The 15,354-nt window shown below is 50.5% G+C and overlaps 1 protein-coding gene across 4 annotated transcripts in view; it reads left to right on the top strand.

The window, feature by feature from the left end:
• Positions 1–37: 37 nt before the first annotated feature.
• The window catches only part of OGDH (oxoglutarate dehydrogenase), a 31,989-nt gene continuing 16,672 nt past the window's right edge, over positions 38–15,354 (top strand). The window contains exons 1-4 of one of the 4 annotated variants that reach the window (XM_063420739.1): positions 38–136; positions 3,419–3,667; positions 10,018–10,206; positions 14,032–14,134. In XM_063420739.1, coding sequence (XP_063276809.1) covers positions 3,446–3,667; positions 10,018–10,206; positions 14,032–14,134 — 514 coding nt within the window. In that variant the 5' untranslated portion in view covers positions 38–136; positions 3,419–3,445. Of the gene's footprint in view, positions 137–3,418; positions 3,668–10,017; positions 10,207–13,822; positions 13,914–14,031; positions 14,135–15,354 lie in introns of all 4 variants that reach the window. The other 3 variants (XM_063420740.1, XM_063420741.1, XM_063420742.1) reach the window with 3 other exon arrangements.

Below are 15,354 nucleotides of genomic sequence, written 5' to 3'. Positions count from 1 at the left end.
GCATTGGGCTGGCATCGAAGGGCGTGACAAAAGGGGCGTGACGACGCGACGTGATGACGCAGGGAGGGGCGGGGCGGGGCCGCTGGTCGCGGTGCTGTCAGAGCCGGGGCCACGAGCGGGGTGTACGGACGCGCCGGTGGGTTCTGCGGCAGGGCTGGGCGGTGGGGCCGGACCCCGCCGTGCACGAGGGCTGGGGACGGGGGCCGGCACCGCAGCGGGGCGAGGGCCGCGCCGGGGGCCGCGCTGGGGGCCGCGCTGGGCCGGGGGCCTGCGGTCGCGCCCCGGTGTCCTTGGCGCCGCCCGGGCGCCTGGGAGGAGGGGAGCGAGGGGGGCGGGATTGTGGCGAGATGGGCAGTCGTGCGGCAAATGGGAAGGCTTGGGTGCTCGCTTCTGTCCTATAGACAGCGAGAGGCGCCAAGCCCGAGCGGCGTCGGCGGGCGGTGATTGGCGGTGCTGGACGGGGGCGGCCCCGGCGCGCTGGTGGGGCGGGCGGGGGGTCCCACTCGCCTTTCCCGTGCCCCCGGGACACGGGGCCCCCGCACCCTCCCTGGGCCCCGCTGCGGCGCTGCTTCGTTCCCTTTGCTCGGTTAGGGAATGCCGTTCGAGCCCACCGTGCCTCGCGGAGATGTCTGGTGGCTTCTGGTGGGCTTGGGTCGGCCGTGTAGCGGCCACAGAGGGTCTGACCCGGCCCCCGCCCGTCCTAAGGCCCGCGCCTGCCGCGGGCTCGAAGACACCCGGTGCTGGATAAACTGTGGCTGCAGCCGGTGGCTCTGGCTCCGGCATTTCCTGGAAGGTGGAATTTGTGCTGTTTTTAACCTAGAAAGTATTCCTAAGTCGCAAGTCGTTACCGCGTACCTGCCATCTAGACTGACGTCCCCACGTCCCCACAAGGCTGTGGGTGGGTCACATTTACCACGTTAATTTGCTTATTGGCATGCTCTGGGCCATCACCTCTTGTGGGCATTCCTGATGTTTGACCTTTTGGTGAGGTTTGGGCTGTGACTGGCTGCCTCTCTGCACTCTCCTCAGTCGTCACTCCCAGTATGACCTTTGCATTCTTGTGTGACCCTGATATCCCTTATCTCAGACTTGGTTTCATACGTCCTTGCTTCTGGTTCTCTATTTTGATCCAGCTTGCAATCATCCCAGCTCCAAGTTTGCCTGTCTCTGTCCAGGCTCCTAGCTAACCCTCCCTGCAAGAGATCCTCAAAAAGAAGCTAGTTCTGCTCACTTTGGGTCAAACTCTGGCATTGACCTCACTGTTCCAGAGAGGTCACTGGATGCTGCTGAGTGACAATACCAAAACTGGACATGAAACTGGAGATGATGATTCTGCTTCTGTCCTAAAGCTTTTCCCCTGTCATATGCATGCCTGTGCTCAGCACCTGATTCAGTTGGCTGTCTGAAGTATCATGGAATCATGGAATGCTTTACGTGGAAAGCGATCTTAAAGATCATCCAGTTCCACCTCCCTACCTTAGGCAGGGACTACTTACACTAGCCCAGGTTGCTCCAAACCCCATCTACTCTGGCCTTGGACACTTCAGGGATCCAGGAGCAGACACATCTTCTCTGGGCAACCTGTACCAGAGCCTCCCCACCCTCACAGGGAAGAATTTCCTCCCACTATCCCATCTAAGCCTGTCCTCTGGCAGTGGGAAGCCAATCCCCCTTGTCCTGTCATTCCAGGCCCTGTCTGAAGTCTGTCCTCAGTTCTCTTAGAGCCCTTTTAGGAACTGTGAGGGTCTCTGAGGTCTCCCTTCTTTTATCTAGGCTGAACATCCCTGACTTTCTCAGCCTTTCAGAAAAATAGCAGTGTGTGTTTAGCTTTGTAGATCTGATGAAGGTGAACTGGGAGAATCTGCAGTTCTGTGGCACTTGTGGTCCTGCACCTGCTGGCCTTTCTTGCCAGGTGCGAATGTGAGCTGGGTGGAAAGTGGTTCTCTTTTTCCTGTGGGTAAATCTGTCAAACACTTTGTCTGAATTCATGTGACTCTGGGTCTTCCTCGAGCTCTTTGAACTGAAACCTTATGGTTTGCAATGGGAAGTGTAGCGCCTGTCATGCCACACAGTCAGAACTACTGTTGGAAGGGACCCACAATGATCATCAAGTCCAACTCCTGGCCCTGCACAGGACCATCCCCAAGAGTTGCACCCTGGGCCTGAGAATGTTGTCTAAACACTTCTTGAACTCTCAGACTTTGTGCTTTGACCACTTCCCTGGGGAATCTGCTGCAGTGCCCAGACACCCTCTGGGTGAAGACCCTTTTGCTAATATCTAACCTAAATCTTCCCTGACGCAACCCTTGGGTCCTGTTATTGGTCACTACAGGGTAGAGATCAGTATCTGAACTAGATTCAGCAAGACAAACCTGGGAGGCTGACTAGCAAAATGCTGGCCATGAAGGTGTGTCGTTCTTTCTAGGCCCTTGTGAAATTTCATTTTAATCTGGTGAACACATGATAACTGCTTTGACATTGGGCTGCTGCTCGTTAAACTGGTCTGGAATATAGAAACCAGCCAGCTAGGTCACCTCTAGCCCTGGGTCCTGCCTCTTGTGAGAGGAGCTGGGTGGAAAGGGTAACTCCAAGAAGAATTGCTCCAAGTGCCTGCACTTCTTTCAGGATGATCTCCAGTGCTTTCCTTGGGCTGCGGTGATTGGTTGGATGTGTGTAAAACGCCATGGCCAACCCTGTGGCAAACTCCCTGGCTAACCCCAGGCCTCCCAGTACATGCCCTGCTGAAAGCTGCTGGGTGGGACCTATCAAATGTCCAACACTGGCTCCAGGTTACTTTTCTGACTTCTCTGAGCAGGGGAGAGCCCCTCTCTAGGTCTTTCATCTGCACTGATATTCCTGAGTCTGGGCTTTTGAGGAGAAGCAGTCTTTCCTGGAGCCCACTTCTCAAGTGCTTTGCATGCTATACCCCTACTTTGCAAGCAGTTTTCCCTGTGGACAGTTTCTTCCCAGTTTTATCCTGGTGCAAGTCACAACAAACCAAGAAGAAAACCTCGGCCAAGCAGAGTGGTCAGAGAAATGGTAGCCCAGACCTCCCTGGGAGGGAGAGTGATGTAAGAAGCTGAAATCAAGAGATGTGGGTGGCTTTGGTGTGCAGTGGCTCATTCAAGGCTGATGTTGGGTACCCACCAAACAAATTTGCTTTGCACTGTTGTGACAGGGGGAGATGATGATGCCATGCTGCTAGGGACGGGAGAGGCAGACCTGGCCATGCCAAGTGTACTGAGGAAAAACTGCATTTCCAAGCCATCAGGAACCTGGCTGTGGGACAGGGTGGAAGGATTAATCCACATTAAAAACTGATCTTAAGCTCAGTTCTCCGTGCTTGGGGAGGGGGTGGTCTCTGTTCAGTGCTCTCCTGCAGTAATTCGTAACCCACTTTTCTGTTCTCCCCCAACAGGAACTGGTGTGAGGCAACAGGACAAAAATGCTTAACTTAAGGACTTGTGCTGCAAAGCTGAGGCCGTTGACGGCCTCACAGACTGTAAAAACAATTTCCCAACACAGACCGGCAGCACCCAGGACGTTCCAACAGCTCAGGTGCTACAGTGCACCAGTGGCTGCCGAACCATTTCTGAGTGGGACTAGTTCAAACTATGTGGAGGAAATGTATTATGCTTGGCTGGAAAATCCCAAAAGTGTACATAAGGTAAGGATTAACCTTGCCAGGACATCACCTTTACTTCTCTGTGTATCTGAGCAGTGGGTGCAGGTAAGTGCCACCTCTTGAGGAGGAGTGAATTCGTCTCTAGGCCTGGATGTTGGTGGATGGTCCTTCTGCCTCATATAGCCCAAAAGAAACAGCAGTGATTCCTTGAGCAAGAACCAAGAGGAGCTTTTTCTGTTCAAGAGGGAACGCCGTGGGCTTGGGACGCAGGCCGGATCAAAAGTGGATACAAGGAATGGCTTCTGGGAAACCACCTGTTGCAAGCTCCCAATGCTGTATTTTTTCCATCTCTGGTGGCTCGTCAAGAGGGTTGATTCCAGAGTGGAGGATGTGAAAAAGGGGCAAGGAGGGTATTCGCCACATTGTGACTTGTTTCCTTTTTGTCTCAGGCATGGGTGGTATTCTCTATTGGGGCAGATGTAGCTAAGCTTGGCTTTGAGCTTGTGTGTGTAAAGCAGGCTGCCAATGTGCAGATGAGGAGGGCGACGGGGTCTGGTGGCCAGAGGAATTCCCACCAGGTGCTCCGGAACTTAAAACTGGGAAAACAATCCAGCTGTGGGTGGTATGTGCAGACGTCTGTCCTGATCTGAATCCCTGAAGCTCTTACAGCAAGGCTGAGTCCAGCAGGTGGGGGCTCAGCTGGGAGCAGGCAGGAAACCTGACAACGTTATTTTCCCCATCCCCAGTGTTTCACAAGGAAAAATGTTTCCCCAGTGATTAAGTCTCAGCATTACTTGGGGGATTTTCAGGACAGTTTTGAACATGTCCTGATGTGAAGCAAGGGTTTTCTTCGTTTATGAGCCATGTACAGACCAGGATAGAATGAGTGAATGAGCAGTTGGGGGTATAAGGAATCCTATGCCCCAGTACTCATGGCAGTTTTGATGTGTTTTCAATGGCACTGATCTGATCCCACCCATCCAAAATGAAAGTCCTAAAAAGTTCTTAACAGAGGATTTTCACTAAAATGTTGACTTCATGTTTCTTTGGAGGGAAACAGCTGGTTGAGCCAAACTATAGACTTGGAAATCACAAAACATCTTAGTTTGGGTTGTGCCCTTTGGCAGATAGTGAATTGAGAGGTGCCCAAGCACATGGTACAACCCCTCCTTCAGAGGCGGGATATTGAATTAAAAGCCATGATCTTAAATACTGTAGCTTGATTTAAAAACAAGTGAGCGTTACACCACCTCATCCCAGCAACAGGCACAATCATGACTTTGACAGAGAGTCATGGTGTGATACCAGCTCTTTAATTCCAGACTCTGTACAGTCTTGAAAGTCACTCCAAGTGGATACGAGAGTAAACATCAGGAGAGACCCCAGAAGCTGTCTGGGAAGTGAATTTGGGTCCTGTGGCCAGATTTCTGCTTTGCTTCTGGTCTTGTCTCCTCATTAATGTGGCTTGTCAGCCAGTCTGTACGTCAGCAGGGCATGTGCACACTTGGCTGAAGTAGCTGGAGGAGAATTTAAGTTGGAAGGAGACTCTGGATGTTCTGCCCCAGCATCCAGCTTGGAGGTGGCCTCTAGCATGTGGGGGACATCCACCTTCATGGCTAGACCAGGTCACCTGGGGCCTTGTGCAGTCAGGTTTTGGGCTCCTACAAAGCTTTCGCTACGTCTCCAGGCCCCAAGTCCAGTGTTTATGGTGAAGAATTTCAAGTGTGTGATTTCTGGGTGACTGACCTGGAAATCAACATCTCTGGAAGTACTTCCTAGTGCTCAGAGAGCAGTGCAGTGATGGACATAAGAGTTTTCCTCCTGCGTGGGACTTGTTTGTGACAGCAGGAAGATCAGTGTGTGAAATGAAATGAAATGAAATGAAATGAAATGAAATGAAATGAAATGAAATGAAATGAGGTCTTGCCATTTTCAGGAAGCAAACCTGAGACTCATGATGGAAAAAGCAAGTATTAGGGACTGCTTTTCCAACAAAACCAAGCTGGAGTCCTGCCTTGGCAGAAAATGGTTAAAGCAGGGAGATGGGACTGTATGACGTTTGAGTGTCCCTTCCAACCATTCTGTGATCCTACAAAATCCAGCTCCAGGTCTCAAAACTTCTGGTGGGCTTGATGCGTGTATTGATGTTGACTTTGCTGGTGCTTCCTGGTGCACTTGGCCTTATTCTAGGCCCTGTTTCTTGTGTGGACTCCACCTCAGTAAACAGTGACCTGTTTACCAAGATTCCTTCCCAGCTTCTCTCTGCACTGCTTTGTCCTCTCTCCACTGCTTTGTCCTCTCTGCACTGCTTTGTCCTCTCTGCACTGCTTTGTCCTCTCTGCACTTTTTCCTGGGTCCCCTGTTCCTGCTGTGATGCTGAACTGCTGTGCTCAGGCTGGGCTTGCAGCTATCTCTAGTCCTGTTGGCTTGCAATCTTCATCAGCCTGTGTGTCCTCCCTGAGGGAGGAAAGTGCCCCTCCTGTCCTTGATAAGCATTGGCCTCCATCCTGCCAGAGGGAGGGTCAGGTCCTAGGGTGGAGCTCTTGGAAGGAATCAGGCTGTCACGGGGACTTGGCTGAGGTTTTCCTATCCCTGTGTAGCCCAGAGACCAGCTGCTCCTTGCTGTGCTGTGTCTCACCAGGGAGGAAGGACATGTTCAGCTGGGAAGAGCTGGAGTGTCTTTGCTGTTTCACCAAAAACCTCTGAGGCTTCCAACTGGTCCGATGGTCCCAGCTGAGCACACTGAATGCATTTCCTCCATGTGGAGGAGGAAACTGTCCTGCAGTTTAAACCAGGGGTTTAAACTGCAGAACAAGCTTTAGTGCTTGCTTAAAATAGGGAAGGTAAAAAATAGCTTATTTTACCACATTCTCTGCAAGGAATCCTTTAGCTGAACTCCAGTTTTCAAGTCCAATGAGCAGAGTTGGATAATAATAATAATAGAATAAAAAAAAGTAGAGCAGAGTGAGAGAAAGAGGAGATGAGGGCAGAGGTGATGGGTGCCAGTGGACTGCCACAGGTTCAGTGCTGCTTCCTCTTGGGACTGGATCCTCTGGAAGTGGGGACACCATCCTCCTGCCCTCCATTTGACCAGCTTGGATGCTTGGCACACTGTGTCCCCATACCCTAAGCAACATCATGGATGCTTCAGGGAAGGTGGCCAAACAGCTGTGGCTGCAAGTGGGTGGTACCTGCCTATATGTGGAATAGGTTCAGCCTCCCTAAGCAGCAGCCCTGGAGCTTGGATTGAACTGGGAGACAGGGACACAGCACTCCCCATGGATCTGTACATGAAACAGCCCTTAACACAGACTCCTTAACTTGCCAGTGTTTGGGATTTTAAATTGAAAGGGGTTTGATGACCCCATCACACCTCAGAAAACTGAAGGTCCATGTCTAGGTTGATAAAAGACAGAGCAATGGGCACAGCATGAACCCATTGGTTGCTATTTGACTACCTTCTCTCAGCAAAGATTACCTGCCTTAAATTGGTTGGTTCAGGCTACTCCTCCTCCTGCAGCCTTAAGTTCTGATGTTCGCCATCTTCTCCCTGCTGGAGCAGGAGGTGCTGCCAGACCTGTGGACCATGCCAAGCAGGGTTGATGCTTCTAGAGCCTGTGGCAGGGGAGGGAGTTGGAAGCGGCCTGAGCTGTAGGTGGAAACTGTGTCCCTTATGCATGTCCCAGCCTGAAGCACCCTCAGTGCCTGCAGTGGATGGGAAATGTCACTCCTCTTCCCTTGCTGTATATGCCTAACCTCCAAGCTGGGACACTTGGACACAATAGGAGCCCACACCCTTCTTCAGAAGCTGAATCTGGTAGAAGGTGCTGATTTGGTTTGGTGAGCTGGTTTGGGACTGTTCCCAGTAGAGCCTGCCCTGAGCTCCACTCACAGAACTGAGCTTAGGATCCCTCTAAAGCCTGAACTATCCTGGTCTGTGGCAGTTTCACCAATCCCACTTTGCCAGTGCATGGAGGAGCGCTGGGAAAGCCAGACCAGGCTAATGTTTTGTATTGCAGCTGTGGGACTGTCTAAAAATGCCCTGAATCTGAGCTCTCTTGTACCCAAAATGTATATCTATGCATCTTAGATCCTGTTTGCATCTATACAAGGTATAAAAGCGAGTGGAGTGCTCACAGAGCTGCCACGGGCACAGAGAAGTTAGAGAAAAATAACCCCATAAGTTTATTACTGCTGTTACCTTTGTCAAGTGCTGGATTAAGGCAAAGTTCTCCTTCCTATGATAAAGCAGGATAACACTGATGGGGCTGTTCAGCCGCTCCCATGGGAGATGTGAGCTCCAGAGGCACCTCCGTGTTCCCCAGAAACCTATGGGATAGCCTTTGGATTCTCTTGAGTTCGAAACCACATCAGCAGGTTGAAAGCTGATGTCTTTATGGCACTTATCAGGGCCCTAGCCTGCCCTGTGCTATCCAGACATCATTCTGTGGAGCAATAAAGCACTCAGTGAAAGTGCCCAAGCTGACCCAGCCAGTGCCACACCTTGTTTGCAGAGTTTAAAGTGAACCTTTTCTTCCAAAACAGAAGTCAATTGCAACTCCAAGAGGTATGAATGGCAGAAGAGAGGAGGTTATAAAGGCAACACCCCAGGCTTCCTGTCCCCACCCGCCCCCCAGGTTGATAGGTGCTCCTTTTCTCTTGCCTGTCTTTGTTTGCCAGTACATGAAATGACCTTAAACCACGGAGCAAAGTAGCCAGCCAGGTTCCTCTCCATCCCAAATGCACAAAGCCCATCCCTGGGTTCCTCTGTTTGCAGGAGCTGAGGCTTTGCAGGCACCCAGGAGCTCTGTGAGCCTGGGGAAGAGAAGGAAAGGGATGAATCAAGAAGCAGCTTTCCCTCTTTTCCCACTGAAATTTCCTTTAGCAGTCAGAACAGGGTTGGGTGTTTTCTGCCTTCCCTTTTTTTCCCCTTGGGGGAGTGATTGTTTATCAGTTACAGTGTCAAAATGTTCCAGATCTTATTTATGTTCCTTTAGCGTGACCTGTTTCTAAATTTATTCACCTTATGCAGTCTTGTGATGGGACAATGAGGTGTTTGGGTAAATTGGAAATACCTTCCTGGGGCATGTGATGGGTGCTGCAACAGGAGAAGCTCCGGGGAGAATTGCGCTGGGGCGACTCCAGAAAAGGGCGGGTTTTCTGTCCTCTCCACCCTGCTTCCAGGGGACAAAAACTGTTTTCTGCCCCAAGCAACCCCTGCTTTGAGGGCACTTTTCTACTTGATTTAAACACTCTGGGCATGGCTGGGCTTCACCCATCTCTGATTGCCAGGGCTGTATTTGGTGCTTTCCAAGATGCAGGATGCCAAGCTCCCTGTCGGTGGAGAGACGCTTGGGCTGAAGCCAGCATGCAGATCCCACGGGATTTATTTGCTCTTGCTAGCTTTCTGGGTCTGTGCTGGCACACAGCTGCTGTTCCACTGTGCCCTTATCCTTTGCCGTCATTCAGCAGCACATGAGATGAGGCACAAGCGTGACAGGAGGATGTGGATTTGGCTTTGTTTGGCCAGGCTCTCTCCTTCCCCAGATAGCTGGTGCTTCTACAAGGAGACTGGTTCACTTGGGTTTGGCCTGGGATACTTCGAGGCTTTTCAGACAGTTCTGGAAAAGTATTACAGTACACGAAGTCTGTCCAGGGCTTTTTTTCAGTGCTGTGATTTGTTTTCTTAACACCTAGAAATGCCCATCTGCAGGGGGAACATGAGCAGAGGTGGCAGCTGCCTCGTTCTGGGCATAGGAGAGCTGGTATGGGAGTACCTCCATAGTGCTGTCATTGGTGTCACCAAAAGGATGGGGGAAAATTGAAGAAGAGTTAGAAAAATAAAAACATTGCTGGTTGAGGGCTGAACAACACAGCTTATGCTGGGATTTAGGTCTCTGGCCATTCAGACCATGGAAAGAGGAAGATGTGCATTGGATTACAGGGCAGAAATATTTTTCAGAAAAAACTGGGGTATTTAGAGAGCAGTGGCCTCCCCTGGGGAGAAGGAAATGAGCTGGAAGTCCAGGCTGGGGCTTTTTGCTCCTAGCAGTGATTCCAAAAGCATAGGCAAGGGATGGGGTATCACTGTGTCCTGTCCTGGTGCCACTGCCAAGGGAGGGGTGCTCTGGTGTTGGTCACATGTCAGAAGGAACAATCCAAGTGGATGGGAAGTGGGACAGTGGTGGAGCTGGAATAGGGGGAGAGTTTTAGTGCTCTTTTGTTCAAGGCAGGTGGGTGTCTTCAGTGGTGGCTGCATGGAGCTGAGGTACAGGGGAAGAGGTAGCTCTGTCCCCTGGTTTGGCAGTAAAGTTGAGACCTCTGTAACCTTTGACTGAGGTGGTGTTTGGACTGCAAGTGAAGACCCTGGTCATCTCTTTTCTTTTTCCTAGTCATGGGACATCTTTTTTCGCAATGCCAATGCTGGAGCTGCTCCAGGCACTGCTTACCAAAGCCCCCCTCCACTGACTACCAGCCTCTCCACTCTGTCTCAAGCCCAGTCCCTGGTTCAGGCACAGCCTAACGTGGATAAACTGGTGGAGGACCATCTTGCAGTGCAATCTCTCATCAGGGCATATCAGGTAAGGAGACTTTGTGCCAAGGAGGGTCATGTCCTTTGTAGAGGGGCTTGCGGTGGCTGAGGTGGGCTGGAGTTATTACAAATGATGCACGTGATTGCATGGAGAGCATGCAGGATGGGAGCTGGGTTGCCCTGTTAGAAATAGGAGCAGCTGATCTGTTGGGGCAGAAGCTCAGCTGATGTTTTTCTGGACAACAGGAAGATTAAAGCTATTGTCATCCAAACAGGGTGGCAGGGACAGGGAGGTTTTCTCCACATTGGATAGTTTGCTGCTGTCTGGAATGCTGCTTCTGTGTGAAGGGCTCCTGCCATGCTTAGCAGTGGCATGGAGCACCTATCCTGCTTCCCCCTGTTGCTGACAGAACTTCAGAGGTCCTAAAATAAAGAGTCAGGAAACGTTTCCATATAATTTGCAACCTGGAAGTGGCCCATGGGGCTGGTGGGCTGCAGCTCAGACCAATGCTGGCAAGTCAGCCTGCTGGGAGAAAAGAGTTTGGAGCAGGAAAGAAACATTCTCTAGCTGAGGGAAGACCAGCAGGTATTTTAACTCTGGAGAACATTTAAATGTGTTTCTACATCTGTGTTATCCTTTTACTTTTTGTTGTGCTCTGGTTTATCAAGTATGGGGGCTGTAATTATGGCTGTGGTAAGAAGTTAATGAACTTGGATGCTGTGCAGTTGTGACCATGAGCTTCTCACCTGTTCCTGTGACAAAGCACTTGCTGTGCTGTGCAGTTGTGTTCCTGCTGAGGTCTGGGGAAAATCCAGTGTAAAAGGCTATGAGTTACAGCAGGAACTGTAGCACTGGAAGAGTCCAAAGGTCTGCCAGCCTTGGCCCTGCTCTCTGGCTCCAAGACAGTGTCCCTGCTGTGCCTGCCACTGCAACTGCAGTGCTCATGTCAGCATTGGGACCTGTTTGTGAGGACCTGCATGACTGATTCCATGAAAGATGACCACCCTGCCACCTCACAGGCAGCCCCTGCCAGTGGAACAAGTGGGCAGATGCCGAGTTTGAACATGGAGTGATCGATGTAATTGGAAGCAGAAGCCTGAAGTCAGTGATTTGAACACAAAATCCATAACCTCTTCAGCGTGCCCGTCTCTTCTTCAGGCTCTGAATGGCAGTTCAGGAAGATGATGGCTCTTGAATGTATTTTTCTAAGCTGTCCGTAGTGAGAAATCTATCTACCTCCCTGCCCTGGTATCATAGTAGGACTGTAGCTGCAGTGGGATGTCCAGGTGGGCAGGTTCATGACAGTATATGGAAGTATGAAAGAGTAGGAAGGTGAAGGAAGCCCTGCATGTGATTAGTAACCTACTTAAAACAGCACACAGTCATTTCTTACTTGGATTGAGCTTGGTTTTCCCTGTAATTATAGGTGAGCAATGACTATTCTGCTGCAGCATCAGCGATGGCTCCTTAATTGCAACTGTGTTTGCATGTCCAAGTCATTATTAATTTTGAGCTGTAGAGTGGCTTGGCTTGGCAGAGGCCTTACAGACCATCTTGTTCCCACCTCCCTGTCCCTGCCAGGGAGGTGGGAACAGGTCAGGGACATGGGCAGGGACACTTTCCACTATCCTGGGTTGGTCTAGGGTTGGACCAGCCTGGCCTTGAACACGTCCAGGGATGGGGCAGCCACAGCTTCTCTGGGCAACCTGTGCCAGGGCTCACTGCCCTCACAGGGAAGAATTTCTTCCTGATATCCCATCTAACCTTTCCCTCTGACAGTGGGAAGCTGATCCCTGATGTCCCGTCTTTCCAGGTCCCTGTCCAAAGTCCCTCTCCAGCTCTATTTAGGCCCTGGAATGAGCTCCGAGATCCCTCTGGAGCTATCTCTTCTCCATGCTGAACACCTCCAGCTCTCCCTGCTTGACTCCAGGGCAGAGAGGCTCCAGCCATGGAGCATCTTTCTTGTTTTGGCTTGTGTTGCTTATGGGTGCTAACAAACAGCATGGCTCCTGTGGGGAAAGAGGTGTTTTCTTTGCACCCACACTGATTTGAGGATTTTCTGCAAACCTGCAAAATGCTGAGGTAATCTGTAAGCCACCAGCTGTCCCCAGCTCAAAGCTGTTTGCTGGAAGTGGCCTCCTGGTCCTACTAAGAGCATCCTGGCCATGGGGAGCAGCATGATGAGCTTCCATCCTTCTGACTGCTATGTGATGGACTCACTCCTGTGCTTTGCTGCAAGATGAACAAGCAAATAGTTCACAGACAGTGCTGGTCCAGAAAAGCTTTCCTGTGGCCATCAGTGCTCAGGGCTATGGTGTCACCTGGCCCTGCAGAGAGAAAGGAGTAATGATGCTTTCTTCACAGTTTGCCTTAATGCTGATGGCTGATTACAGACTCCTTGGTCCCATCCTAAAATCCCCATGGGATGGTCTAAACAGAAATGCGTTCTGGTTAATAAGGTCAGATCAATGCGTCTGGTTTGTATAAGAGGTTTAGTGATCCACTTGTATTCGAATGCTCTTCCCAACTGGTATCAGCTTCAATGCCCATAATGTTGCTTGCAAGGAAGTCTCTGCACCCCATACCATGGCAGTTGTATTTCCTGCCCCATTCCCAGCATCGCTGAGCCTGAAACTGTCACGGAATAACCTGTCGCTCACCAGTTGGAGAGTGCTGGCCACCAAGATGACCTGAGTTTGCCCAGTGAGATGTGCTAGGATCTCTCTGTGGGTACCTTCCTCTGTGGCAGCAAAAACCCAGAACTCCTCATCGCCTCCTGTTCTCTGTGGCACCCAATGTGGATTCAGACCCAGCATAGGAATTCCTGGCCTGACTGCTGCTGCCAGGAGCTCTCAGATTTTCTATGGTGCAAAAGCTCTTTATTATTTCCACACCTGGCCCTTCACAGGAGAGTTCCAGGTTCTGCTGTGGGCTTCTCTCTCCAGAGGGATGCTGTGACCTGCTGCAGAGCTAGACAAATGTTCCTCAGACACATGTTCCTTGGCCTTTCAGCAGCTACCACTGACAGTGGCAATGCCTGTTTTCTCTGCCTTGTTGGCAAGAGAACACCTATATCTGCCAAAATCTGGAAAATTCATATAATCCCAGAATAGTTTGGATTGGAAGGGTCCTTAAAGCTTATCTTGTTCCACCCCGCTGCCACAGGCAACGACACCTACTACAACTTTCCAAATTGCTCCACAAGCCCCATCCAACCTGGCCTTGAACTCTGCCAGGGATGCGGCAACTGCAGCTTCTCTGGGCAAACTGCCTCTTTGTGTGCCTGTGATTCTTAGGAGGAGATCACCAGTGTGAAGTTACTGTGTCTGTGGAAAGGAGCTGCTTGAGTTGGACACTGGAAAAGCATCAGAAGACCCTTAGACCCTGCCTCTGCTGTGAAGGAGCTTGCCATTCCCCCGTACCCCTGCCAAACCTGATGTCAGGTAGAGCAGAGCAGTCCTGATAGCTCCTTGGCACTCTCCTAGGTGCTGTAGGTGACAGTAAACCAAACTTGTCTGGGCTTCAACTGAAGCTAGAATTGGGGTAGCTGTGCAGAAAATGTAAAGAGGGAAACTCTGAATGAAATTTTCTAACTTTTTTTTTTTTTAAGGAATGTCTCTTCAATTAACTTGTTTTAATGAGTAATCTATGTTGTTGCTTCCAGGTCAGGGGTCACCACATTGCAAAGCTTGATCCTCTCGGCATTAGTTGTGTAAATTTTGATGATGCGCCAGTAACTGTTTCTCCAAACGTCGGTGAGAATTACTCTGGAAATTAATTCTAATGTAATTTAACTTTTTTACCCCTCCCCTCTTTTGTTTTTCTCTCCCCTTTGGTTCCTGTTCTCCTTTCCATTCCTGGTGCATTTCATAGATTCGAGGGCATCATGTAGCACAGCTTGATCCACTGGGCATCTTGGATGCAGATCTGGACTCCTCCCTTCCAGCCGATATTATCACATCCACAGACAAACTGGGTGAGGGCTTTGAGAGCAGTTGGTGCTGCATTGCTTGGGCTCCCCTCTCTTTCACAGCTTTTTAGGTAGATTGCTTCACAGGCTGGGGTCTGAAGTTTCCTTAGTAATGATCACTCTAAAATTGTAGTTGCTGGCAGCATCAGTGCAGTCCTGCCACCATCTGGCTGTCACTCCAGTACTCAGCTCATGTTTCTTCAACCAATGCCAATCAGTGTTATCACTGATCTTGCTCATCCAGAAGCAAAAACCCAGAAGGGCTGGAAGCAATTCTGGACATCTTCTGGACATGCAAAGCAGAGAGGTTTTGTGTTGGTGAGAGCTGGAGGTCTGTTCTCTCAGCTCCTCTTGCTGCCTTTGGGGACCCTCACAGCTGGGGAGTGAATGTACTGGATTCATCTCTGCAGGGCTGAGGGTGCCCTCCTGAACTTTGAGCTTGACCCAGCATTTGTAAATCCTTTAATTGCTCTTTTTCCAAGACTGAGCTATGAGTCCCCACCAGTGATCATAACAAGGAAGCTTTGGGATGCATTCCTGTCCAAGTAGAGAGGTTGAACTCCTGATGTGTTTGAGTGAGAACTGCATGAGTGTTGTACAGAAGTGTGTGTGGTGCCCAGGACTTGAAATCCTGATCTGAAAGTGCTTAAACCCAGCAACTCTCCATGTGCTTTAGAGCTGATTTCTGTAGTTTGCTACCATTCTCCTAGCCAGGATGAAGTTGCTAAACTCTGTCACCTCACTGGTGCTTCCCAGGGTGGTTCCCTGGCACTCTGAGTGCTCCACAGGCATGCTCATGCTCCTAACGTAGAGTAGAGCATCAGTGATAATTACTAACCTTGCCAATCGAACCAGCCAATCAGAATGCACAGTGCATGTAAACCACCTTGATTCCTTATTCATTTGCCAGCACAGGGACACCAGCCCTGGACCTGCTGGACCTTCGGACAGGATTACATTTACTAGGAGCGGTAGGGAAGGGAGTAGGTTTTGTTTGAACCAGTTCACTGGATGATGAGAAAGCTGCTTCATCCCACTGTCTGGACTCTGACATGCTTCTCTGGAGGACCAACCCTTGGCTGAACCTCAGGAGCCGTCCAGCTCCAGCTTGGAGTGTCTCCTGTGCCTGAGATATTTTGATGGCAAGAGGTGGGGAGATGATGGCTGTGAACCCAGCTGTGGGAAAAGACACAAGTGCTCATAGTCAGCACTGTGAGGAAAGCAGG

The sequence above is a fragment of the Prinia subflava genome, chromosome 32 (genome assembly GCF_021018805.1).
Source record: "Prinia subflava isolate CZ2003 ecotype Zambia chromosome 32, Cam_Psub_1.2, whole genome shotgun sequence".
In the NCBI taxonomy this organism is placed as follows: domain Eukaryota; kingdom Metazoa; phylum Chordata; class Aves; order Passeriformes; family Cisticolidae; genus Prinia; species Prinia subflava.
The sequence above is the reverse complement of the archived record's forward strand: the minus strand, read 5'-3'. Positions and strand labels throughout refer to the sequence as shown.